A 27366-nucleotide genomic window follows, 5' to 3' on the forward strand; every position below is an offset into this window, starting at 1 on the left:
TGCTTGAAGTGTAGTGACCAACAAGCAAGTAAACACTGTAAGACAAAGTTGGAATGTCAAACCTAGAGCAAACAATCCCTTGTAGGCCCTATTAGAGAGTTTCCATTGTATTCTAAAAGATATGGAGAAGTAGTGACATGATCTAAATTCATATTTTAGAAACTGATAAACAAAATAGACCAGGTAAAAAAGAGGTGGGAAAATCTGTCGCAGAAACTGCTGCAGTGACTCAGGAGAGTGAAAAGTGGCCTGGATTAAAGTTCACTGTAACTTTCTCTCCTTAGGTTCATTCTCTCCCCTGATAAAGTTCAGATAATAGAACAAATTAATAAACAATATTTTCTAAAAGCCAAATACAAGTAAGACATTTGCCATAAATTCCTCATTTGTGTAAAGATCTGCAGTATTTTCAAGATGGATGGTGCTTTCTATTCTCCTCCATCAATGTACCTCCTTCCACTAAACCTCAGGTTTCACTCTAGAAGGAACCAAAAACATCTGTGACCCCACAATCCACTGAACCAAGTTAAGCTACTTTAAGCTACTTCACCATAAAATGTTTTTTTGCTTTCCAAGTTTCTTGACAACTGTGGTAAGTGGGGAGGAAAGATCCAAGTGCAGGCTCACACTTTGGGAGAGACTCAGTCTCCTTAAGATACTATTTGATTCGTTTTTCTCCAGGGAAGAAGGAAGGAAGCTCTCCAGTATAAGGAATTCTTATTCTAAGTCTTAAATTTAATCCCCTTATCTTAATGCCTTTAAGTTTCTCTGTAACCCTATTCTTCATTCAAAACACAGCATATCTTAGCTGACAGACTTAAAACCCTCTTCAACATTTATTTACTATTATTGCTAAATCAAAAAAAATAGTGGGGTATTGTATGTTAAAAAATACAGGCCTTGTGAGTTCTAATTAAAGACCTTCTTGAATATCAGCTGTTTTGCCAACAAGTCAGTTAGACCCACTGTTACATGAGGACATTCAATAGTCTCTTCCATTTTGTACTTGAGTTTTATATTATAAAAATTCATTTGGTGAGCCAGGCACCAGTGAATCAGCATGTAATCCTAGCTACTCAGGAGGCTGAGATCTGAGGATTGCCATTTGAAGCTAGACCAGGTAGAAAAGTCCCTGTGAGACTCTTATCTCCAATTAACTACTCAAAAACTGGAAGTGGAGCTATGGCTCAAAGTGGTAGAGTGCTCTCATTGAACAAAAGTGCACAGGGACAGGGCCCGCACTCTTGAGTTCAAGCTCCACGAACAACAACAACAACAAATTCATTTTGTGACTAATGTATATGTTATTTTATGGATGTACGGAAATTTAAATCACTATCTTTAGTTGGGGGGGGGGACATGTAAGTATACACTCTGCAAGTTTCTGGGAGAGGAAAGTATCAATGGTGGTGCAAGTCTTGCAAACAATGGCACTTTTGACTCCTACAGTTGTTGAGGGCCACTTATTAAAGCCAGGGACCAGTGACCAATAACGGTAATTCTATATACTCAGTAGGTGGCTAATATCTGAGGATATTAGGTTCAAAGCCAGCCTGGGCAGGCAAGTCAGTGGGACTCTCAGAACTCTGCTAGTACTTTCCTCCCAAACAGTAGTGGTGGCTCAAATCTGTACTTCTAGCTACCGGAGAGCCAGAAATTGTAGTCTGAGGTCAGTTGGGATATAAAAGTTTGTGAGCTTCCACCTCAATGGCTGTGTGAAGTGTTGTGACTGTCATTCCTACTTACGTTCACGTTCATGGGGAAGGGGGAGATCACAGCCCAGGGCCACCAAACATAAAGAGAGGGAGGCAAAAAGGGGAGGAAGGAGTGGCTCAAGTGTTAAGGTACTTGCATTCAGCAAGGCCCTGAGTTAAAATCTTACCCAGCCATCAGTGTTTCATACCTGTAATCCTAGTTACTCAGGAGGCTGAGATCACAGTTTGAAGCCAGCCCTAACAGGAAAAGTCTATGAGACTTTATCTCCAATAAACTACTAAATAACAACAACAACTGGAAATGGAGCTGTGGTTCAAGTGGTAGTGTTAGCCTTGGGAAAAAGAAGCTCCCAGCGCCCAGGACTGGCATAAAATAAGAAAAAAAAAAATCCTATTACTGGAAACAAGCAAGGTGTTGGTGGCTCATATCTCTAATCCTTGCTACTCTGAGCTCTGAGGATCAAGGATCCAGGTTAGAAGCCAGCCAGAACAGACAAATCTAAGAGATTCTTTTCTCCAATTAGCCAGTAAAGAGCCAGAAGTGGAGGCGTGGCTCAAGTGCAGAGTTGTAGCAGAGAGCATAAAAGCTGAGTTAGAGTACCAAGACACACACATTTTTCCACAAAACAAAACAAAAAATGCCTACGCAAGACTTTTAATTGAATCTAATCCAGTAACTGTCCATTCCAATTGGAAACTGAACAGCGTTCAAAGTCTATTTAACCTATTTTGTACCATTGAAGTCTGTGAACTGAATTCAATTCAGTTAATTTACTCAGACAAAGGAGAGTTCAAAAAATAAAATGAGTGGAGCGTGGGTCCAAAAGTAAAACTTACCTAGGCCCACCAGCTGCTGCAAAAAGGTGGGTACCTCACGTGTTGGTTTGATGAGCTTGGGGACCACAGCATGTTTAATTCTAGGTCCTGCAGACTATGCTAATCTGTTAAGCAACAACAAAAGCTGAAACGCATTTAGCGTAATTTTAAACAGTATAGTCTTGGAACCAAGAGCACTTCGGACCAAAGAGAGCTCATAAATGCATCTCAACTCAAGTGTGATAAACTACATCTAAAACCAGAAAATCAGGAAATGTTCAAAACTATCTGAACAGTGCAATTCAGCATTTGCCGTATATGGGCACACTTTGGCGGCCTTGGGCAGGGGGCGGGCCTAGGCTCGGTTGCTAGGCTACCAGGGTACACTCTCAGGGCAGGTAATAACCTGCTTGCACTTCCAGGTAGGAAGAGGATCCACTATGGATGGTGGCCACTTGGGGACAAACTTTACCTCTCGCAGGCACGTTTGGGGGCCAGAGCCAAACGAGTATGACTCAGAACTCAAAATAAAGCAGGGACTATGTGTCTGAGCTCTTCGCCGCACCACTGAGCCCAACCCTGCGGGCGGGAGCAGGCTCCGGGCCCGTGGCGACCAGGCTGACGTCCGCCGAGGGGCGGCCCGGGCCCCAAGTTCCTCACCCACGTGGCCCCGCGGGCACCAGAGTCCAAGGGCAGCGGTCGGGCTCTGGAGCCTCGGATCCAGCCAGTCCCACCTGCCCAATGGCTGGAGTAACAACCGCGGCGGCCAAGCGGCGGCCTCCGTCCCGCCACGCTCAAGCTCAACTCGGTCCAAGCCCCGCATGCCACGGCGGCCCGGACCACGGTGGCAGAAGACGGGCGGGGAACCGGAAGCTGAAATGGCGACATCCCGCCCTCCTCTCTCGAGTGGCGGAAAAGGCCTGGGTTAGTGACTGGTACTATCCAATCAGAGAGCGGGAAGCGCGTGACTGACGGCTCTCGCGACCTCTCCGCAGGCCCCGCCCTGGCCGAGGAGGCTGCGCCGCCGCCGCCGCGCCCTCCCCTCTCGCCCCACCCCCGCCCCGCCCCGCCCCGCGCCCTCCCTCCTAGCTCTTCCCGTCTGAGGTGGCGGCCGGCCTTGCCTCTTTCTCAGCTCCATCTTACCTCTCCTTCGGCCTTCCCTCTTTCTTCAGGCCCGAGGACGGCCTGAGTCCTTTCCCGCTTCTTGAGGGCGGCTGCAGTGCCCCTGCGTCTCCTCGTTTCTCGGAGCCTCGCCCTTCCCCGCCATGAATGAGGAATACGACGTGATCGTGCTGGGCACCGGCCTGACGGTGAGCGGCGAGCGGCGAGGGGGTGGAGGGCGGCCCGAACCGGGGTGGGGGGGTGGCGCGGAGAGGGGGGGAGTCGGCCTGGGAGCGGGATCGTCCGAGGGTGGGGGGCGGGGATCGGTCCCGGGGTGAAAGGGCGGCCCGGAAGGGAAGATGGGCCCAGGGTGGCGGCGGCGGGGCGGTCCCTGCGGGGCCCCCCGGCCAGGCCGCGGCCCGGGGCCGCCCGCGTCGGGAAGGTGGGCGCACCCCGCGGGCCGCGGCGGGGCCCCGCGTCGCCCACCAGCGACCTCGGGGCGCCTCTGCTCCCGGGCTTCTTTCCTCGTCCGCCTTGGGTTTTGGAAAGCGGGGCGCGGAGGTGTCATCGTGGGTATGGGTGAGATTTGTGGGGCGCCCCCCGCGTGGGCTTTGCCCAATGTGCGGCGGAGCGCGGGGCGGGCGGGGGGAAGAGCAGGAACTGGAACTCTGGTGTGCATCCGTGTGTGAAGGCAGTCAGCCGGGTGGGACTGAGGACGGCTGGTGAGGAGCGGCTAGCAAAGAGGAAACACCATAACTAAAGCCTGCCCGCGGTGCAGATGTCCCCGCACTTCCCTTTTGGGTGGGTGACCTCTTCCGACTGGAAGCAGACGGAGGGGGAGGTGGTGGCCACCGGCCGGCGCGTTTCCTATCTAGCTTGCAGCCGCCTCTACTGGTCAGGCTTTGGCCGGCGGAGTCCAGCGGAAGATTTCGTGACGAGTCCTTGGATAGCCGCTGATTTGTAATTGCAAGAGTTTTAAAAGTTTTTGGAGAAAGTGAAGACACTAACTTTTAATTTTTTTTTTTGTTTACTCCCCAATTTCCAAAGAAGAAGCCGTATAGCTTCTTTTAAGCCATCCTTTCATTCACTTACTGAGCATCTGGTGAATTGGAAGAAGTGAGTTGTTTGTTTCCTCCAGACGTGTTTATCCAATGCTTTCTCATCCACCGGACCCTTACTATAATGTTCCCTTTGTGGGATTTGTTTTGTTGCTTTCACTGTCCCACCTGCATGCTTTTCCCTAAGAAATGGATTAATGATAGAGCTTGCCAGAAGCCAAATTCTCTGTTGTACCTACTACACTCCTTACCAAGACTTAGAAGATAAATCAAAAACACGAAGAATGCATTCCTAATAGAAGTGTAAGGGGTATCCAATACCACAGTATAATTATTTTCCTGGGTATCTGTCTGCTTAAAGATAATATTCTGCAAATAATGCAGATTTTTGGAAATTGTACTTTTGTTATTAAAATGTAACAACAATTTCATCTTGGAAAACCAGCCTTTTTGGCTGTCAGTTTGGGGAACGTTTGAAATTTGAACTGAGTTCCCACATAATCTTAGGAGCACTGTTGTAAGTCTTGTGAATTCCATATGATTTGACTTCACATAATCATTTAATTTAAACCACCACTTCACATTTACTGAACTGCAGTGTAATCTCAGGATCAAATGATATACAATTTAGATGACATTCATAAATAATTATGTAGCCATCTCGACAAGAGAAAAATCTGAGTTTTTATTTGGCTATTGTGTTTCTGTAGTAAATCTGGAAAAATAGAAAAGAAGAAAAATTAAAAGTCACACTTAGATCTGTCTCAGATTCAATAACAAATACACATAGTGAAAGGAAAGGTTCATTTAAAAACAAAAACAAAAAAACCCTGCCATATCATTCTCTTCCCTAAGATAAAGCCATGTTGACTTTTTAAAAATTGTACAAAACAGTATGTTTCATTATGGCACTTCTGCTGTATATTCCATGTACTTGGATCGCACCTCCCATCACTTGTCTGCTTCCTGCCACTATCACTGCCTGGTCTGCAAATAGACATCCATTGGGATTTGTGTCTGTTTGCTATTTATGAATCTAGATTCAGTATACTAGATAGTACATATAATATTTGTCCTTCTGAATCTCACTTGACTTCACATGATCTCCAGTTCCATCTATTTTCCTGTAGATGACATAATTTGATTTGTAATCGTTGAATAATATACTCCCTTGTGTGTATGTATACACCATATTTTCTTTATTCATCTGTCAGTGGGCATCTGGACCTACCTATTACTTGGGTGTTGTGAATTATTTGGCTGAGTTTTTTAGTTTTCTAAAGAACTGTTCTAAGCTGGGTGCTGATGGCTCACACCTGTAATCCTAGCTACTCAGGAGGCTGAGATCTGAGGATCAAGGTTCAAACCCAGCCACGTGCAGAAAAGTCCTTATGAGGCTCTTTATCTCCAATTAACTGCTCGAAAGTCAGAAGCTGCATGTGGCTCAAAGTGGTAAAGCACTAGCCTTGAGCAGAAAGACATCAGGGACAGTGCCCAGAGCCTGAGTTCAAGCCCTACAATTAACAAAAAAAAAAAAAAAAAAGATTAGTGATTATTATTGGATATATTTAACCAGTCCAGAAACAGGCATGTGATGATGATCTAGGAAGTAGTACCAAATACACGCCTATTACTTATTCAAAAAGCCATCCCTTGGGGTTAGGAGGGATGGGGAAAACATGAAAGGGGTGATATTGATCAAGATGCATTGTATTGATAAACTGACTTAATCTCTTTGTATAACTACTTAAAGATAGTAGAAACAAAAACCCAAAAGCCATTCAGTCATTTTCAATGTGGACCATTTGGCTGAATTTCTTTTTGTAGGAGCTGTTCTACTACTGTTTTTCTCTGGGTATTGCTAGTATTTCAGATTTGCTCATGATTAAGGTCTGTTGAACACGATAAGTGCGTACAAATCCATCATGGAAGTTTCACTTTCCTTGTTTAGAAGCTTCACTTTGTACCAAAGATGAAACAGTGAAACAGTCCTTATAACAACCAAGACTTTTTTTTTTTTGGTTGGTCGTGGGGCCTGAACTCTGGGCCTGGGCGCTGTCCCTCAGCTCTTCAGCTCAAGGCTAGCGCTCTACCACTTGAGCCACAGCGCCACTTCCGGCTTTTTTTCTTTTTGCTTATGTAGTGCTGGGGAATCGAACCTAGGGCCTCATGCATGCAAGGCAAGCGCTCTACCACTGAGCCACCTTCCCAGCCCCCAACCAAGACATTTTTATTTAAACTCATTTGGGTTGTGAGCTTACTGATGGGCGATGAGTACATACTGAACTTGAAATTAGACACATTATGTTTTATTAGTGTAAAAGCTTCAATCTCCATGAGTCTTCCTAGACTATTTTGGGGCACATTCTTTAAGAATTGTATCAATTCATGGCAATAGCATTATGAACACCATTGATAAAAGCAGTGGTGAAAGGATGATTTTGATAAAGAGGAAAAAAAGGTTTTTTTGAATCAGTTGTGTGGTATGAGCTCAGGGCCTGTTTGCTGTCTTTGAATTCCTTTGGTGCAAGGCTTAGGGCTCTGCAACTTTGAGACACAGCTCCACTTCCAGTTTTTGAGTGGTTAGTTGGAGATAAGCATCTCACAAGGACTTTTCTGCCCTGGCTGGCTTCAAACCTCAATGCTTGGATCTCAGTCTTCTGAATAGCAGACATGAGCCACCTGCACCTAGCAGTAAAGAGAAATCTTAGATCCTCATTTTTAGTGGTACTAGGGCTTACATGACTAAAGGATCGTCGAAGTTAAAAACCCCCAAAGTACAGCTGACTCAGAGTTAAATTGTTTAATTTCCTTAATTTAAATATTTACTGTGTAAGGTTTAAAGACCTAATGAAGGCAGATGGTGTCAGTTATAGGTACCAAAATATATAATGCCCCGTGTATTAAGTACTTTGCATGTTAAGAGCTTGTTACTTACTTATTTGTTGTTGGTAAGGGGTTTAACTTAGGGCCTCATGCTGTCTAGGCAGGCTTTCTACTGATGAGCCAGGCCTCTCGTCCTTGTGCTACGTATTTTTGGAGATAGAATCTTGCACCTCCTACTTCCACATGCCTGAACATGGATCCTCCTGTTTTTTGATGCCATACTACACCCATCTTCTTCCTTTAAGATAGTCTTTCAAACAAGTGTGTTGGAGTTTGCCTTTTTGCCCTTGTTTTCTATCCATTAAGTTTTAATTAAGCTCATATTAAATCCATAAATATGCGCCATAACTTTTATGAAGGAGACCTGAAATAATTTGGTAAAAACTAAAATCTTTGCTCTGGCTAGGAAAAATGGAGTATTTGGTGTAATTTAGTTTCCTAAAGAATTGAGAATTATCCCTTTGAAGGTCTACAGTTCTTGGAAAAAAACCTTTCTAATGATTTTAATAACTTCACCAACACAGTGAATTTACTTGATAACTAATATCTCACTTCATGAATGTTAATATTGTGTTGTGCTATAATAAATGTACTCTCATTAAGATTTAGGTAAGCTAGGGCTGGGATTGTGGCTCAGTGAGGGAGTGGCACTTGCCTCGCATGCATGAGGCTCTGAGTTTGATTCCTCAGCACCACATAAGCAGAAAAAGCCAGCAGTGATGCTGTGGCTCAAGTGGTAGAGTGCTAGCCTTGAGCTGAAGAGCTGAGGGACAGTGCCCAGTCCCAGAGTTCAGGCCTCAGGACCGACGAAAGAAAGGAAGGAAGGAAGGAGAAAAAAAAAGACTTAGTTAGCTTTGAGGGTACTTTGATTCTCCTTTCATCTCAGACCTGTCTGCTTTTTAATCCCTCAGTCCACTTTTTGATCTTCTCTTCCCCCCTTTGCTAGGAGGCTAGCAACTCATAAAGAATTTGTATTTTGAACATAGTTGTATATCTTATTTTGATGTTTGTGTGTGTTCTTGTTTTGTGTAGGTCATTTGTGGGTGAGTTTAAAATTATATGTTGGGTTTAAGCCTTATATGTTGAGGATAGTCATACACATTTCCATTATTGTTCTCTTTTTTGTGTGTTGGGGTAGGGGGGTCATGGGTCTGTGGGCCTGGGAGCTGTCCCTCAGCTCTTCAGCTCAAGGCTAGTGCTCTACAACTTGAGCCACTGTGCCAAACTTCTGGTTTTCTGAGTGGTTTATTGGCGATAAGAGTCTCAGGGACTTTCATGCCTGGGTTGGCTTTGCACATTGATCTCAGATCTCAGCCTCCTGACTAGCTAGTATTACAGGTCTGAACCACTGGCACCCAGCCTATTATTGTTCTTGACATACACAATTGATGGAAAGTGTTTTCTTTCTTTGTTGGTGATTCGTTGTTTTTTTGTCATGCTGGGATTCAAAACCAGCATCTCATGCATGCTAGGCAAGTGCTCACTCTATGATTGTGTGCTCTATATAGTTTTTTTTTTTTTTTTGTCGGTCGTGGGGCTTGAACTCTGGGCCTGGGCGTTGTCCCTCAGCTCTTCAACTCAAGGCGAGCGCTCTACCACTTGAGCTACAGTGCCACTTCCATCACTCTATGATTGAACTACCTCCCCAGCCCTGGGCCAGGTTTTCTTTCTTTTTATTGCTATTATAAAGTTGATATACAGAGGGGTTACAGTTACATGAGTCAGGTAATGAGTACAATCCTTTCAAACCGTGTCTCCCTTTCCCTCATTCTCTCCCAGTTTTTCTAGTTACTTGCTTGTTATTCCATATTTAAAAGGTAGGTAGTAATAAGTTTTAATTTTAGGAGATACTCAAATTGAGGATCATTAATATATCCAGCTCTGACTCATTTTTATCAGTGAATCAGTAACTTCATCCCATGTTTAAAATAGAGTTTCAAGCATTACACTTAAGGTACTATGTTTTATTTTAGTAATATAGAAACAGTCTTCTATAGATGAATATATAGTCTGACCCTGTAGAATTCCTACTAGTTTCACTTAGCTTTGGTCATATTTGTTCCAAGCAGTGCTGTTGAAGTTAGCAGCTGTCAGCTGTTAGACTCCCGAATTTAAATTTCTAGGCCCTTTATTTTAGATTTTAACCTTTAGCACTTACTATAGGGCCACAAACTAGTATGTCGTGCTTATTTGTAGTGGAGTGTGAAGAATTAGATGTAGAGGCTCTGCAATACTCACTTTGCTATGATCTTGCCTCCAAAAGTTGGGTCCTGATACCTATTTTTATTAGCTGGTTCTTCCTCTTTGTTTTGTCAGAACCTTGTTTATTTCTTTTTATTTTTTTACTACCATAAGGGTAAGCTACTAGAACCCAGCCCCTGCATTCTTTTATAGTATTATTTCTGTTATTTGGAAAGCACTGGTTTACTTTGGGTAATTCAGTCTTTCTTACTTTCTCTCCTTCTCCCTCTCTCTTCTTTCATGTCAGTAACAGAGCTTGAACTTGGGGCCTGGGTGCTGTCCCTGAGCTGTTTTGCTCAAGGCTAGCACTTTAGCACTTGAGCCACAGCTCCCACTTCCAGGTTTGGCTGATTAATTGGAAATAAAGAGTGTTTGAACCACAGTCCTCAGATCTCAGTCTCCTGATTCACTAGGGTTATATACGTAAAGCCACTGACACCTGGCGACAGTTTCTTCCTATTAAAAAAAATCAGTTTTGGGGGCTGGGAATGTGGTAGAGTGGTAGGATGGTGGTAGTAGTAGTAGTGGTAGTGGTAAACTGTTTGCCTAGCATGCATGAAGCCCTGGGTTCGACTCCTCAGTACCACATCACAGAAAAAGCTGGAAGGGGCGCTGTGGCTCAAGTGAGAGAGCTCTAGCCTTGAGCAAAAGAAGTTCAGGGACAGTGCCTAGGCCCTGAGTTCCAGCCCCAGGACTGGCAAAAAAAAAGTCAGTTTTTAACATGCTGTGGCTTTTGTTCTTTTAAAGAGATGTCTGTTTTCTCTGCAGGAATGTATCCTGTCAGGTATAATGTCAGTGAATGGAAAGAAGGTTCTCCACATGGATCAGAACCCATATTATGGAGGTGAAAGTGCGTCTATCACGCCACTGGAAGATGTACGTATTTATAGGAATTCATATACCTTTGTAGTTGAAGGATTTTACCACTTGGGTTGTTTTTGTTTTATTAACTAGAAAGTCTGTAGCACCATGGTTCTTTAGGAGCTTCTACTTTGGGACTTATAGAACTTTAAATTGTGACTTCGTTGCCATGTAGCATTTAATACCATAGTGGGAGTGGGAGGAATGGTAGGGAACCTGGTGTGTGCCTGGCATGGTACCAGTCTTCTCTCCAGAGTCTTACTGATTGTCTTACATTTATCCCCACTTTTCTGATTACAGAAATGTGTTTGTGGGGTTAACATTTCAGAGTGGCTTGTGAAACATGTGTCGTGATTCCCAGTTTTTAGGGGATGGGCACATGAACTATTTTCTGTCTACTAAATTGTTTATTTCTCTGTGTGGGTCTTGTAGACCATGTAGATACACGTATGGATATGAGCTGTACTATGTTCTCTGTGTGTGTGTGAGAGAGAGACAAAGAAATTTGTACATGTATTCCATGTTTTTTACATATTCAGTGACTTATTGAACTTCATACTTACATGTCATAAAGATTTTTTTCTGTATTTAAGAATACAGGGCTGGGAATGTGGCTTCAAGTGTTTGCCTAGCATATATGAAGCCCTGGGTTCGATTCCTCAATACCACATAAACAGAAAAAGCCAGAACTGGTGCTGTGACTCAAGTGGTAGAGTACTAGCCTTGAGCAGAAGAATCTCAGTGACAGTGCCCAGGCCCTGAGATCAAGCACTGGCCAAAAAAAGAAAAAAGAATAAGAGAGAATACAGACAAGTTGAAAGACTATTTGTATCAAAATCCTTCCATTTGAATTGAGCAATTAATGTTTTGATACATTTGTTCCATGTCTTTTTATTATTGTTGTTAATGGTTCGGGGTTATTCTTGTGTGTGTTTCTTTGTTTGAGATAAAATAGAGCCCAGGCTAGCCTGAACACTCATGATCCTTTGGCCTCTGCTTTCTGAGTGCTGGAATTACAAGCATGTATCACCACACTCAGCTTTGCTCTGTTGGGTTTGAACCATTGAAAGTAATGTAGACATGATAACATACAGCTGTTAAATAGAACATTATCCTCCTGCATAATCATAATATCATTACATGTTTATGAAAAATGACAATGTCTAGACTCAGGTTTTCCATTGATCTCTGACTGTTTAAGTTTTGCATTCCTGTTGTTTCTCTTAATTCTCTTAGTCTACAAAAGACTACCTCACTTCCCCCCTTTCTTTTCCTTTGGAGAAGGCTAGGATATTTTATAGGTTGTTGGTTATTTCCTTCTACATTGCATTAAAGGCACATAATGTCAGGTTACCCCTACTGTGAATGATGTTTACAGCTTTGGTTGGGGTGATGACATCGTTCAGATCTCTTCTTGTAGGTCATCTGTGCAGGGACATGCTGGCATTGTTCCTTCCACACTAGTATACTTACTGTTGCTCTTAAGACAAACAAGCTTTCTTCTCTCCTTTACCATTCCCTTTCCTCCTCATTAATTTTTATTCAGTTGTTGCTAGTGTTACTTAGGGATGGGGAACCTTTTTCCTGTTATTTCTGCCAAAAGACATTTGGATTGTTTTTGTTTTGTTTTTGGTGCCTATCCTGGACCTCGAATTCAGGCACTGAGCACTGTCCCTGAGCTTTTCTGCTCAAGGCTAGTGCTCTACCACTTGAGCCACAGTTTTACTTGTGGATTTTTGGTGCTAAACTGAAGATAGGAATCTCATGGACTTTCTTTCCTAGCTGGACTGGCTTAGAACTGCAATCCTCAGGTGTCAGTCTCCTAAGTAGCTTGTTTACAGGTGTGAGCCACTGGTCCCTAGCCCCATTTAGATATTTATAAGATTATTTGCAGCCCATAAAAAATTACCAGTACAGAAGACAGCTCTGGGAAGTTGAAAAGAAGTACAAAAAAAGCATATGTGTTTATTTTGTCATATGCCAAATATTTCCTGTGCCATACACAGCCTTCACCGGACATTTCCTGTTCCGAGTAGGAATTAAAAGGTTGAATTCATATTCTCAAACTTTTTTCCTTCCTTCCTCTTTCCCTCCTTCTCTCCCTCCCTCCCTCCCCCCCACTCTCTTCTTTCTTTCTTTCTTTTCTTTTCTTTCTTTCCGTCTTTCCTTCTTTCCTTCTCCCTCCCTTTCTTTTCTTTTCCTTGCTTTCTTTTCCTTCCTTACTTTCTATCTTTCTTTCTTCCTTTCTTTCTTTCTTTCTCTCTTTTTCTCTTTCTCTCTCCCTCCCTCTCTTCCTCCCTCCCTCTCTCCCTTCCTTCCTTTCATTCTTTCTTTCTTTTTCTTTCTCTTTCCGTCTTTCCTTCTTTCCTTCTCTCCCTCCCTCTTTCTTTTCCTTCCTTCCTTTTCTTTTCCTTCCTTCCTTTCTATCTTTCTCTCTTTCTCTTTCCCTCCCTCCCTCCCTCCCCCCTCCTCCCCTCCCCCCCTCTCTTTCTTTCTTTCTCTTTCTGTCATGGGGTTTAAACTCAGGGCCTGAGTGCTATCCCTAAGCTTTTTTGCTCAAGGCTAGTGCTCTACCACTTTTAGCCACAGCTCCATTTCCAGTTTTCTGGTAGTTACTTGGAGATAAGATTCTCACAGACTTTTCCTGCCCCGGTTGGTTTTGAACTATGATCTTCAGAGCTTAGCCTTCTAAGTAGTTAGTATTAAAGGCATAAGCCACCAGCATCTGGTTTATATTCTCATACTTTTAAACCACAAACTTTCTTTTATCTAAGCTTATACTTAGCTCATAGAAAGTAAAAATGAATTGGCTATCCAATACATACCCACCCACATCGACCAACACCTGCAAAAGTCACATAAGACAAGTTTATGGAGATGATGGATATATTTAGTTCTTTGTGGTGATTTAATAATAATGGGTATATGAATATGTCGAGGCTTATTACTGTAAACCTTAGGTGTGTGCTACAATTTGTACTTCAGTTATTTCTCAATAGAACTTGAAAATTTTAACTAATTTTAGTTTTCCTCTGACATAATTCAAATTTAGTTTTTCAATTCTTTCATACCACAGAAGCAGAACTAAGCCTTTCTTTCTTTTATTCAGGAGAGAATGAGTTTAAGTGATTTCTACAAAAAATAAATACACCTCTAGAACTAGTGTATGTCACTGACACACAGTTTTATATTCTTGCTTTTCTACTAGTAACAAAAGCAAACTTGTGTATTTTAGCACTCGTGAGTTACATAATATATTTAATTTACAAATGTATTGGAATCTTGATAAAAATGTTACCTGATTAAAAGTAAAACTCCTTCATACTTTCCCTTACATAGTAATGTTTAGTTATTATTGGCAAAGCCACTTATTCATTTTATAATTAAAATAAAATTTTCTTACATTATGGAAATTCTTTGTTTTACTTTTAGTTATACAAAAGATTTAAATTACCAGGAGTACCACCAGCATCAATGGGGAGAGGAAGAGACTGGAATGTTGACTTAATTCCCAAGTTCCTTATGGCTAATGGTAAAGAATTCTAACTTAATTTTGAATCTGATTTGGAAGTAAAAACTAACTCTTGGACAGAATTATTGTGGGTGTGAGGAACTGGGTTTTGTGGAATGCCAACAGTATGGTTAATAAATGATCCATTAGGAATATCTGAAGTCAATAAGAATGAGGGGAGAACTAACTAATAAACAGCTCTGGAGAAACAAAATTATGATGCAGCACTATACAAACCAAAACCAAAAGCATTTTGTAAATGTGACTTTGTAAGCATTTGACACAGTTATAAACATTTGGCACAATTGTGTAGTACATACCAAAATTGTGATTTTCTTTTTGACTGACTTCCCTCTTGATGCTTTGGTAACAGTCTTCAATAACTAGATCTTCAGAAACTGTCATTTTAATGTTTTTCAACTTTGTAGCTTTTAAAATATTTTGTATACTTTCATATTAATATTCCCTTATTTTAGAAGCATAAAATATTTAAATTGCTGTGATACTCTTTTTCTAAGATGACATTTAAAAACTAGATTCTTGGTTCTAAATCTGTTTCCCATGAAGTAAGTATGTACTGCCCTTTCTTTTTTCTGTTTATATTTTGTAGTTTGTATTAATACAAAGAGTTGGAAGTTTAAATATGCTCTGAAATTTAAAATGAACCAAATTCTTTAGAAATGAATCATAGAAAGTTTTATTCTCAAGTATTATTATTAAATTAGAAAACAGCTGGGTGCTAGTGGCTCATTCCTATACTCCTTGCTACTCAGAATGCTGGTATCTGAGGAGAATTGCAGTTCTAAACTAGCCTGGGCAGGAAAGTCCATAAGACTGATCTCCAATTAAGCACCAGAAAAGCCAGAACTGGAGCTGTGGCTCAAGTGATAGAGCTCTTGCCTTCAGTGAAAGAAGCTTAGGGACAGTGCTCAGGCCTTCAGTCCAAGCCTCAGGATTGGCATACAGACACAAAAATAGAAATATAGGTTAAAGGAAATAAATTTACATAACCAAAATTTCACCATTAAAATTTAATAAGATTGACTGTTTTAGCATATGTGTATGTATGTATAGATATATACAGATGTATATATCACACACACATAAATCTTGTCCCAGTAAACATTGCACTTTTCAGCTAGTGTGGTATGAATGCTTATGTGTGTGGCGGAGAGGGAGAAAGAATGCATTAATGATAAGTCTTTACCGTTTACTTCCTAATTATGGCTGTGACCTTCTTAAAAAGACTTTAAATTGCAATGTTTGCTTTCATTAGTAATACTACCCTTACCCAACAACCTTTAATATTATTCATTTTATTTTTTGTCATTTTGTCCTATTTGAAGGTAACAGAATGAGGTTTAGAAATATATCAGCTGGGGAAGTGGCGCTGTGGCTCAAACAGTAGAGCGCTCACCTTGAGCTGAAGAGCGCAGGGACAGCGCCCAGGTCCAGAGTTCAAGCCCCACAACCAACAAAAAAAAAGAAAAGAAAAGAAATATATCAGCTGGGCTGAGAAGGTGGCTCAGTGGTAGAGTGCTTGCCTCACACGCATGAGGCCTTCAGCACCACATAAGCAGAAAAGGCAAGTGATAGAGCGCTTGCCTTGAGCTGAAGAGCTGAGGGACAGCGCCCAGGCCCAGGGTTCAGGCCCCACAACCGGCAATAGCAAATAAATACATATTTATATCAGCTTTCCTAGGTAGTGAACTGGCCAGCCTGTACTCTGCACATTTTTCTACGTTTAGTGTTTGAGCATTCTTGGGCTTATAGGAAGTTAGAACTCATTGCAAGCCTTGTTCTTTATCTGATGTTCATTTAAGTTTAATGAATATAAGTTGACTTAGACATTCAAATATTTTATTGTCTCTTTGAAATATAATAGCCGGGTGCTAGTAGCTCACACCTGTAATTCTAGCTACTCAGGAGACTGAGATCTGTCAATCACGGTTCAAAGCCAGCCTGGGCAGAAACTCTGTGACACTCTTATCTCCAATAAACCACTAGAAAACTGGAAGTGGTGCTGTGGCTCAAGCGGTAGAGCACTCGTCTTGAGCTGAAGAGCACAGGGAAAGTGCCCAGAATTCAAGCTTCACAACCGGCCAAAAAAAAAAAAAGAAGCCTAAATAAGCAGCCTAAATAAAATTGCAGTAATATTATTAATTCTAAACCTCCTACTTCAAATAAGTAAAATACATAGATTTTGCAAAGCAAGTTGGTAAGATTTAGTATTGAAGGTACAACATTTAAAGAACTTTGTAAGTGTACAGTAGGTATACATTCTGGTTCTACCATTTAAATAAAGCCATAGATGTTTCTTTGGTAGGAGTTATTGGACGATGTAATGAAAAATTTGGCAGCTGCTAATATTAGAAATGTGTAAATGTACATTTATTTCTGGTTTGTCTTCTTTTTTTCTTTGGTGCTGGTACTAGAACTTGAACTCAGGGCCTCATGTTCTCACCTGGTTTCTTTGTTCTACTGCTTTGGCTACACATCTACTTCTGGCTTTTTGGTGGTTAACTGGAGATGAGAGCTCACAGATTTTTCTGCCTAGGCTGGCTTTGAACTGAGATCCTCAAAACTCAGCCTCTTGAGTAGCTAGGATTAAAGGTGTGAGCCACCAGCACCTGGCAAGTTAATATTTTTTACTAACATATATTTATTGGGAGAGGGAGTTGCATGATGACTTTTCTGTACATGCATAGTATTTCTTTTAATTTCCTATGATACTAAGGTTTATATTATAGTTTGAATTATATGACTTCTAGGTCAGCTGGTTAAGATGCTGCTTTATACAGAGGTCACTCGCTATATGGATTTCAAAGTGATCGAAGGGAGCTTTGTCTATAAAGGAGGAAAAATCTACAAGGTTCCTTCCACTGAGGCAGAAGCCCTGGCATCTAGTAAGTGATTTCATTTTTTTTTTCCCCCACTCAGAATCATGAGATTTTGTAGTGGAAAGGAATCTCAGAAACTAGTCTCCAAGTATTATTGAATATCTGTGTGTGCCTGATGTTGTTCAGGCAATTTAAACAGAGGAGGAGAAGGGAGATGAAACTAGGAAAGTTTCCTTTTCATTGTCTTCTTACCAGCTACCTATTATTTGTAGGAATACTAACCAGTAGGAAAAAACTGAAAACTATGTGTAAAGAGGTAATTTATAGCTCTCACTTCATCTGGTGAGGGTGTGTGTGTGTGTAAGTAAAAAGCAGTGAACTTGACTATCTAGAACTTCATTAAACAGTGACCTGTAGTATAGTCTACTTCCAAATTATTTTGATGCAATTTATCCTTGATGTCTTAAATGTCTTTCCCAATAGATGCCAGAGTATCCAATAGATGCCAGAGTATATTTTAACATGCTGAAGAGGAAAAGAAAAAGCATTCAGAGCCGGGCGCTGGAGGCTCACGCCTGTAATCCTAGCTACTCAGGAGGCTGAGATCTGAGGATCGCGGTTCAAAGCCAGCCCGGGCAGGAGAGACCGTGAGACTCCTATCTCCAATAAACCACCAGAAAACCAGAAGTGGCGCTGTAGCTCAAGTGGTAGAGCGCTCGCCTTGAGCTGAAGAGCTGAGGGACAGCGCCCAGGCCCAGAGTTCAAGCCCCATGACCGACAAAAAAAAAAAAGAAAAAGCATTCAGAATTTTTGGTGGTGGGCTGTGTGGATCAGAGTTGTCAGGGACAGATATTGAGATGCCTTCATAGATAATGTGCTTGTCAATCACATTTACTCTGTATGAGTAAGAGACAATTCAACTTTAAAATTTAAAGATACTGGCTATAAAGATTTGTATTTGTATGGTCAAATTAAAGTCTTTGTAATGTCCAGTTTTAATTATGTGGTTAAAAAAATGAAACTGGAAGCCATGTGGTTCAGATTTTCCTATCTTAAATCATACTTTATATCAGAAGAGCTGAAGTTAAATGACATGTATGTTTAAACTTCCTCCATGCTTTCCTTTGCTTAGTATTCTATTGTGAATGTGTGGTTTTTGAAAAATTGTTTTGTAGGCTTAATGGGACTATTTGAAAAACGTCGCTTCAGGAAATTTCTAGTCTATGTTGCCAACTTTGATGAAAAAGATCCTAGAACTTTTGAAGGTGTTGATCCTAAGAAGACGTCAATGCGAGATTTGTATAAAAAATTTGATCTGGGCCAAGATGTCATAGATTTTACTGGTCATTCTCTTGCACTTTACAGAACTGATGAGTAAGTAACTGATGGCCTTTTTTTTTTTTTTTTAATTTTATTTTATTTTATTTGAGAACATACTGTACAGAGGGGTTACAATTACATGGGCAGGATAATGCATACATTTCTTACCAAGCATTGCAGCCTCCTCCTTTGTTTACCCTTCACCTCCCTTCCCAGCCTCCCCCCTCCCCCCCACCCAATCATACCTCCCCCCCCCCCCCACACCGACATTGTAAAGCTGGTTTTGACATGACATTTTGTACTTCTCATTGTTGCAACAGGTCCACCTGAATCCTTAAACGACTTGTTTGTCCCCATCTCCTCCACATGTTATACTGACATCAAATATAGTGAAAGCGGGGGTTACACTGTGGGGGAGGGACATACAAAGCAACAAAGAAATAACCTTATAAATGTGTTAGAAACACATGCATGAAAGAAACAAAAACATTAAAATACATATTTAAGGGTTCGTTTTCCTAACATCACATTATCTGACCTTTTCCACTTGACTCATACCTATACTAGATATTGCAAATAAGGAAAACCATGGGACCTATGTTTCTTTGGGCCTGGCTTACTTCACTTAATATAATTTTTTCCAAGCCTTTCCATTTCCTAACAAATGGGGAAATGTCATTCTTTCTGATGGAGGCATAGAATTCCATTGTGTATATATACCACATTTTCTTGATCCATTCATCTACTGAGGGGCATCTGGGTTGGTTCCATATCTTAGCTATGGTAAATAATGCTGCAATAAACATAGTTGTGCTGGTAGCTTTAGTGTGGTCTTTTTTGTAAACATTTGGGTAAATGCCCACAAGTGGGATTGCTGGGTCATAGGGGAGTTCTATGTGAAGTCTTTTGAGGAACTTCCATACTGCTTTCCAAAGTGGTTGAACAAGTTTACATTCCCACCAACAATGAAGTAAGGTTCCTTTCTGTCCACATCCCCTCCAGCATCTGTTGTTGTTAGAGTTCTTGATTTTTGCTGTTCTAACTGGAGTGAGGTGATATCTCAATGTTGTTTTGATTTGCATTTCTTTTATGGCTAGGGATGTTGAACATTTCTTCATGTGTCTATTGGCCATCCTTCTTTCTTCTTCAGAGAAGCTTCTCTTTAAGTCTTTCGCCCACTTATTTATTGGGCAGTTGTTTCTTTGAGGATTTGTTGTTGGGTGGTTTAATTTTTTGAGTTCCAAGTATATTTTAGATATGAGCTGATGGCCTTTTTTGACTTGTAGTTTTCTTAGAACTTTTAAGTGAATTTCCCAGATCTCCAAAGTGGAAATTTTAACAGCAATTTTATAGCTGTATTATACTAGGAATGAAGCGGTTCTAATGGCAAATTGATGTTGCAACCTTGGAAGTGAAATAAGAAGATAATAGCTTGAGAAAGATTTTAAATTGAACAAGAAAACCAAACGCTTATTTCTTATTTCTTTTTTTCTAGCTACTTAGACCAGCCATGTTGTGAAACCATTAACAGGATTAAACTTTACAGTGAGTCTTTGGCAAGATATGGTAAAAGCCCATACCTTTATCCACTCTATGGCCTTGGAGAACTGCCTCAAGGATTTGCAAGGTAAGAGCCTATGTTTAACATTGATTCTGAACTTTATTTTGAGTAGATGTATATAACCTGTGATTTGACTGTTGAGATATACTCCTGAATAGTGAGAGGCCATTCATCTTTTTTTTTTTTTTTTAAAGATTCGCTTCTCCTTTTTTCTCCTTTTGTTATTTTTTTCTGAGACTTTTTATTCTATTTCATTAAAAAAATAATGTCTTGGGGCTGGGGGTTTAGCCCAGCGGAAGAGCGCCCGCCCGGCGCACACAAGGCCCTGGGTTCGGTCCTCAGCCCTGGGGAAAAAAAAAATAATAATAATGTTTTGGCAGTAGTAGGGTTCCAATCGAAGTCTTCATGCTTCCTGGGCAGATGCTCTGCTGCTTCAAGGATACCTCTAGCCCTTTTTGCTCTCTTATTTTTGAGATAAGGAATTTTATCCAGGCCAGCCTGGACTGTGATCCTCCAATTTCTACTTTCCACTTTAGATACAATGACAGGTTTGTGCTACTATGTTGAGATGAAATGTTGCAAACATTTTCCTCTGGCTGGTGTGGAACCAAGATTCTCCTGATCTCTACCACCTAGGGGAACTGGGTGGTAGAGAACGGTGGTACCACTGTTGCCAGATACATTGTTTTTGTTTTTTTTTAAATAAAGTTTCTAAACAGTTGAACACGGAGCTTCAATAAAACAAAATTCAGTTTGACAAAGTGCTAGTGCTCGTTGCAACTCTTGAGGTTATTGAGGTTCTTTAATCTCTTTCGTTGGCTCTCATGTTCAAAAATGCCTGTTCATGTATCTTCAGTTTCACTGACTACTTCTACTTCTTTTTTGTTTGTTTGCTTGATAAGGGGATGCTGAGAATTGATCTCTGCCACTGACTTTCACCCCAGCCCTGTTTATTGTTGTTTTGGGACAGGACCTCACTAAATTCTCTTGGTTAGACTTGAACTCATGATCCTCCTGCCTCAGTCTCTCAAATACCTTGGATTCAGGTTTACAGCTCCTTAACCTGGGTTTTCCTGCTGTACTCAAGTATATGGGAATGGAGTAAGTCAGGCTACTCGCACCCTAGCTTATGGAGGGAGGGCTTGGGCCTTTACTTCCCCAGGACTAGAATTCATCACACCTATATAACCTTGAGTCATGCACATGTGTGCTACCTTAGGTAACACCAAGACATAGGAATCCTTGAGATCCGGTCTGTGACCTTGTGTGACTGCTGAAGGACAGGGTCCAGTGCAGTTATACCACTGTTGGACAGTGAGTTGCCATTGGAGGACAGGATGTAAGGGGTGCTCCTGCTGGAGAATAGGATGTAGAGAAATACGGATAGACAGGATGATGGATAGGATGTAGAAGAGTATGGGGACAGGATATAGAAGAGTATGTATACAGTATGTACAGTAGGTATACTTGTGAACAGAATGAAGCTGGTGCTGTTGTGGAGTCCAGGAGCTATAGTAGTTGGGATGGGCCAGTGAGCAGCGTGCTGTTGTGCTATGGTTGCTTTTACTGCTGGTGATGTGTGTGGATGGAACATGACCTCCATCCCCATCCTACCTGAACCAAGAGAAAAATCTGAAAAGAACCTGTTTATTCCATTCAGTGACTTTTTTATGTTACACCTTCTAGTTTTAAAATTTCTTTTCCTTTTTTTTCTTTGTTTTTGCCAATCCTGGGGCTTGAACTCAGGGCCTAGGACTGTTCATGGGCTTCATTTGCTCAAGGCAAGCACTCTACCACTAAGCCACATTCCCAGCCCCTAAAATTTCTATTTTTTACATGACATTTTTACAAATTTCTCTGAAGAAGGATATTTGTCCTTGGGCATATTTACAACAGCTGTCTTTTTACCTGTGCCGTTTGACATCTGGACCTTTGTATTTGTTTCTGTTGATTGCTTTTTCTGTTTACTTTGGATCATATTTTTACACTTTTTCATGTGTTAGTAGTTACAGATTATATACAGGATAAATGGATAGGATAGGTAGAGATTCTCTGAAAAGCTGGTTTTTTTTAAATTAATTTTTTTAAATTAATTTAAATTATTAACTTGTGGAGGCTTGATTTTACTTTCTTAGGGTAAATCTTTTTTACTTTGAATCTTTGAACACTAAGGTGTGAAGTCTTTCTGGGGTCACCATTCTCCAAAACTGCCACTTAAAACTGTAACCTCAGCTCAGCTTTTATCATTTGAAGTTTGTCTTTGGATCTCTTGGATTCTCCCTTTTGGGATGTGTGTGTGTGCACACACATGTGTGCACACATGTATGACCAGTACTGGGTCTTGAATTCAAGGCCTGAGTGCTCGTTTTTAGCTTTTCATTCAAGGCTGGTGCTCAGGGCTCAGGATTATAGGCTTTAGACCCCAGTGCCCAACTGGATTCTCCCTTTTGTATGAGCAACTTTTAATATTTGAAAAGTTTATACAGACTCATTAAATTCTTTGTACACACACCCCATTTTTTTTTTTTTTTTTTTTTTTTTTTTTACAGGGTTTCCCTCCTACACACGCTTTTTTGTGTAGTCCTGGGGATTGAACTCAGGGCCTGGACACAAGTAGCTACTCCTCTCCTACGCCCCTCCCCATTCCCCATCTCCTGCCTGTGCTGGTCTTGTGGCTTGAACTCAGGGCCTTGGTTCTGTCCCTGCGCTTTTTTGCTCAAGGCTAGTGCTTTACCACTTGAGTCATACCTCCACTTCTAGCTTGGTAATTGAAGATGAGTCTAAGGGACTTTACTGTCCAAGCTGGTTTTGAACCTGCAACCCTCAGATCACAGCCTCCTGAATAGCACCAGTGTGTGACACTGGTGCCCAGCCTCCCCTACAGACTACCCCAAATTCCACCTTACCTCAAATCTACAGACTGCAGGCTTCCCATTTCTGTCCTGGCTGTCTGAACCTGTCTGTATTACATAGACAGAGGTGGTTTCCTCAGAAGAGCCCTGTAAATCATGTAAATTGCTTTGCCACTTGTTTCTCTTCTAATTTCTTCTCCATTTTCTGCTTGCTTTTCTCCTGGGCCTTTTGATAATCTTTGTTTCTAAGTATACAATTTATGTGCGGAACTAGACTTTTTTACAAGCTATCTCTCAAATACTGGTCATTGGATCCTTTTGATGTGGTAATGGTATGAGAAATTAACTCAGCTTATTAAATCCATACTTTACCTATAGATTCTATAACATCCTTCTAGAAAGAAATTGAACAAATAGTCCTTAATACATTCCAGACCTAAGAAGGGAGACTTATGCAGCTGAAACAATTCTGTATTATAATGGAGGTTTAACAACCTTTGTAGGCTAAGTGCTATTTATGGAGGCACCTACATGCTGAACAAGCCCATTGAAGAAATCATTGTGCAGAATGGAAAAGTAGTTGGTGTAAAATCTGAAGGAGAGGTAAGTAGCTTTTACAATTTTAAAATTACATTCTTGTGAAAAAAGTGCTTATTTGGAGGTGGACATTGACGCTAGCTTCTAGACTATACGATTTTGTTAGGTGGCCGGTGTTCCCCATGATTGTTGTGTAGTTGATGTGCCTTGGGTTGTTTTTAATATGTTAACCTTTTCTGGTTTGCTTTGCTCTTTTAAGACTAAAATATGTAGTACTATGGAATTTAAAAGTATCCCATATTTAAAGGGTATTTTGGAGTCTGTCTCCAGAATTTTCAGATTTTTGTTTGGCTTTATTTTTACCATCCAGAATTTATTGGTTGAAATTGGGCTTAGCTAGTTGGTTAATATAGGATTCAGCTGTGGATCTGGTCATCCACATAGGCAGAGTTCTGAATAGTGTTACTCAAAGTTGAATACTCTGTAAACCATGCTAGTCTGGTTTTAGTGCATGTTCTGACACAGGAAGCCTTAGAACTCTGCCTTTTCTTAGAAACTCTCAGGTGAGCCCGGCACCGGTGGCTCAGGCCTATAATCCTAGCTACTCAGGAGGCTGAGATCTGAGGATCAAGGTTCAAAGCCAGCCCTGGTAGGAAAGTCCCTGAGACTCGTTATCTCCAATAAACCACCAGAAAACCAAAAGGGGTGCTGAAGCTTAAGTGGTAGAGTGCTCGCCTTAAGCTGAACCCAAGCCCAGAGTTCAAGTCCCATGACTGACCAAAAAAAAAATAAAGACTCAGGTGAAGATGCTATTGCTGGTCAGAGAGCTGTACGTTTTTAAATACATTGTTACTCATTCCTTCCTTTTGTCACCATACTGTTTAGTACTTCTGCCCTGTCTTAGTCATTGCCCTTGCCCGTTCTGCTAGTAATGCGTGCACTCCAAAATACCTTATTTGCTGTTGGTGCCTGGAAACCTAAAACGCTTTTGGTGTTTTGAGGCTGGGCTCTTTATTCTTTTTTTGGGGGGGTCCAGTCGTGGGGCCTGAACTCTGGGCCTGGGCGCTGTCCCTCAGCTCTTCAGCTCAAGGCTAGCACTCTACCACTTGAGCCACAGCGCCACTTCTGGCTTTTTTTCTTTTGGCTTATGTGGTGCTGAGGAATCGAACCCAGGACCTGCAAGGCAAGCATTCTACCACCGAGCAACCTTCCTAGCCCAGGCTGGGCTCTTTATAATGTAAATCTTATACTTGAATTCTTCTGCTTTACCCTTCCCAGTGCACTGAGCTATTAGTAAATGTAGAAACCTCAACCTTTTCGGGTGATTCAATCTCATGGGAAATGAGGATTTGAGATCAGATTTTAGTGAGGTTGAATAACATTTTGAGTTCTTGATATATTCCCTGTCATTTCATGGCTTTCTCATTTATACTGTCAATAGTACTTCTTGATGCACAAAAATTTAAAATTTCACAAAGACTACTTGGTCTATTTTTTTCTTTTCTTTTGTTGTCAGTGTCTGAGATGTAAGAAAGACATTATCAAGTTCAGTATCATGAAGCTTTTTTTTTGGGGGGGGGGGGGAAGGTGGGCTGGTTGTATGTCTCATGCGTGCAAGGCACTCTACCACAGAGCCAGCTTTCCAGCCCATGTTTTTGGTTTAGTCAAAAGTCATTTGACCATAAATGTGAAGCATTTATTGCTGGGTTCTTTATCTTGCATACCATTGCGTGGATGTAGCTTTATAGGGATTCCTCCAGCACTGTTCTTTTTTGAGGTAGTTTTGAATTCTAGATAGTCTTATGCATGAACACAGGATGTATTTCCATTTATGTCTTCTTTATAATCTTTTAAATATTTTGTTCTAGATTGCTCGCTGTAAGCAGCTCATCTGTGACCCCAGCTATGTAAAAGATCGGGTAGAAAAAGTGGGCCAGGTTATCAGAGTTATCTGTGTTCTCAGCCATCCCATCAAGAATACCAATGATGCCAACTCCTGCCAGATAATTATTCCACAGAACCAAGTCAATCGAAAGTCTGGTAAGTAGTAGATGTTGGTAGAAATTTGTTACATTGTTTAGGGTTTCAAACCCAGATACCTCATTTTGTACACTGAAGAAATTTTTGTATCATTTAAAGTTGGAGTCTTCCATCATTTTGACCCAATCTTCAACTCATTTGTTAGCCTTTGTTGTTGAGCTTCCAGAAGGGAAAATTTTGACTTAGTTCAGTCAGTAGATTCCATTTTGGGGAGCTGAAATGAGACCTAATGTTATCTGTGTGGTAGAGGAAGCCACTTACCATCATCTCAGTGGTGATTGGGAAGCACAGAGAGGGAGCAGAGTAGACTGACCAGTTGACCATTGATGAAGCCAGTGCCACCACAGTCCAGTTTTCCTATTAGCTTCACCAGATGGAGACCAAGTCTTTTAACACATGAGCCACAGCCAAACCATAACAAGATTAAAAGAAGTTCCAGTTATTAAATATATGTGTTCTTACTCTGACCCAGTTCATCTTCCTATTAAGCCTTGAAGATCTCTGCTCTTCCCAGTAGTTTTTATTCATAATTAAATCAATTATGTGAAATCTGGAATGTTCATGTCCCAGGGTTACAAACCATGAAAGGCTGAGCTGTTATTTGTTTGTAGATATCTATGTTTGCATGATCTCGTCTGCACACAATGTGGCTGCCCAGGGCAAGTACATTGCGATCGTTAGTACAACTGTGGAAACAAAGGAACCTGAGAAAGAAATTAGACCAGCTTTGGAGCTTTTGGAACCAATTGAACAGAAGTAAGTTGTATTCATTTATGTCAACCAGGATACAAACTGAGGTCTTAGTTTGGGCTCAATGGTAGTGAACCCGAGAACCAGGCTGGCAGCCATTGTTGTGGGCTGTCTTTCCTCTACCAACCTTAAACTTTGAAAATATAGGCAGAGATGGGGTGTGGGAACTAACCTGCCAGTTTCTTTTTCTCTTCCAGATTTGTTAGCATCAGTGACCTCCTTGTACCAAAAGATTTCGGAACAGACAGCCAGGTGCGTGTGACTTGACAAAAATGTATCAGGCTTTATAGGGAAATTGCCTATATAATCTTAAAATTCTCATAAACTTTTGTTTCCAGATCTTTATTTCCCGTGCATATGATGCTACAACTCACTTTGAGACAACGTGTGATGACATAAAAGACATCTATAAGAGGATGACAGGATCCGAGTTTGACTTTGAGGAAATGAAGCGCAAGAAAAATGATATCTATGGGGAAGACTAGCAGCAGTACATGTTATCTAATTAGGACACATTTAAAAATTGGCAAATAGTGCATATTGTATGAAATCAATATTGTAAGGCCTGGTTTGTAATCAAAATGAAGATTGAGAGTGCTGTAACCAGTAAATACTCCTCCCCTTCATCTCTCTAATATCATGTATTAACTTGTTTTCATGGAGTGGCTATTCAGAACTGGCTGTTTACCACATTCTGTTCTATTTAACCAACCAGACTGGCTTTTTTGTAGTGAAGGAGCAGTTTTAAACATACATTGTGATATTGATAGAGAACTTGGTACAGTATTTGTATCTTTTAATCAGTGTAGCCTTTGCAGTTGTGTGCTTCCACTGCTCAAGAGCTGGATCTATACAATTTGTATGCCATCTTGACATTGAATCTAAATTTTCTAGTTTGGGACAGCATTTCTTAAGTGTTGTGCATTATTACATTTTGTGTTATGTCAAGTATTATGGCAGGGCCCAAATAGGATTGCCACAAGTTTGGTTTATGGGCATAAGTTTCTAACCAAACTCCAGGCTTAAGGAGTCGTTTGGAGGAAGCCAGTATGTGGTGTTTTAACCTAGTAAAATTGATGAGAGAAGGGGAGAGGAACACATCTCAAAGCAGGTAAAGTGTAGAAGCATCTTGTTTCCCAGGTATGGCTTCTTCAGTGGACCAAGCTGCAATGCAGTATTGATTTGACAGAGCCTCTACTTCATTGATGTCTGTCTCAAAATGGCTCCAAATGATTTCTGTACTGCAAAATAAAGCCAAAATCTGGAAACCACCGCAC

At 41.0% G+C, this 27366-nt stretch overlaps 1 protein-coding gene across 1 annotated transcript; it reads left to right on the forward strand.

Annotated features, from left to right (window-relative positions):
- The first annotated feature begins 3606 nt into the window (after positions 1-3606).
- Gdi2 (GDP dissociation inhibitor 2) lies at positions 3607-27360 on the forward strand. Its single transcript, XM_042686131.1, has 11 exons — positions 3607-3841; positions 10586-10693; positions 14111-14210; positions 16961-17095; positions 18205-18403; positions 19845-19976; positions 23266-23365; positions 25168-25339; positions 25951-26095; positions 26287-26341; positions 26428-27360. The coding sequence occupies exons 1-11, from the start codon at positions 3797-3799 to the stop codon at positions 26572-26574; spliced, it is 1338 nt and encodes a 445-aa protein (XP_042542065.1). The 5' UTR covers positions 3607-3796; the 3' UTR covers positions 26575-27360.
- The last annotated feature ends 6 nt before the right edge of the window (positions 27361-27366 follow it).

Source organism: Dipodomys spectabilis, unplaced genomic scaffold (genome assembly GCF_019054845.1).
Source record: "Dipodomys spectabilis isolate Male_0828 unplaced genomic scaffold, ASM1905484v1 ptg000096l, whole genome shotgun sequence".
Taxonomy (NCBI): Eukaryota; Metazoa; Chordata; class Mammalia; order Rodentia; family Heteromyidae; genus Dipodomys; species Dipodomys spectabilis.

Bases quoted from the DNA above. Each gene is read 5' to 3' on its own strand.
- Gdi2 (XM_042686131.1), top strand. From the start codon at position 3,797: ATGAATGAGGAATACGACGTGATCGTGCTGGGCACCGGCCTGACG. The intron at 18,404-19,844 runs GTAAGTAACTGA...CTTTTTTTCTAG, and splicing joins GCACTTTACAGAACTGATGA to CTACTTAGACCAGCCATGTT. The intron at 25,340-25,950 runs GTAAGTAGTAGA...ATTTGTTTGTAG, and splicing joins CCAAGTCAATCGAAAGTCTG to ATATCTATGTTTGCATGATC.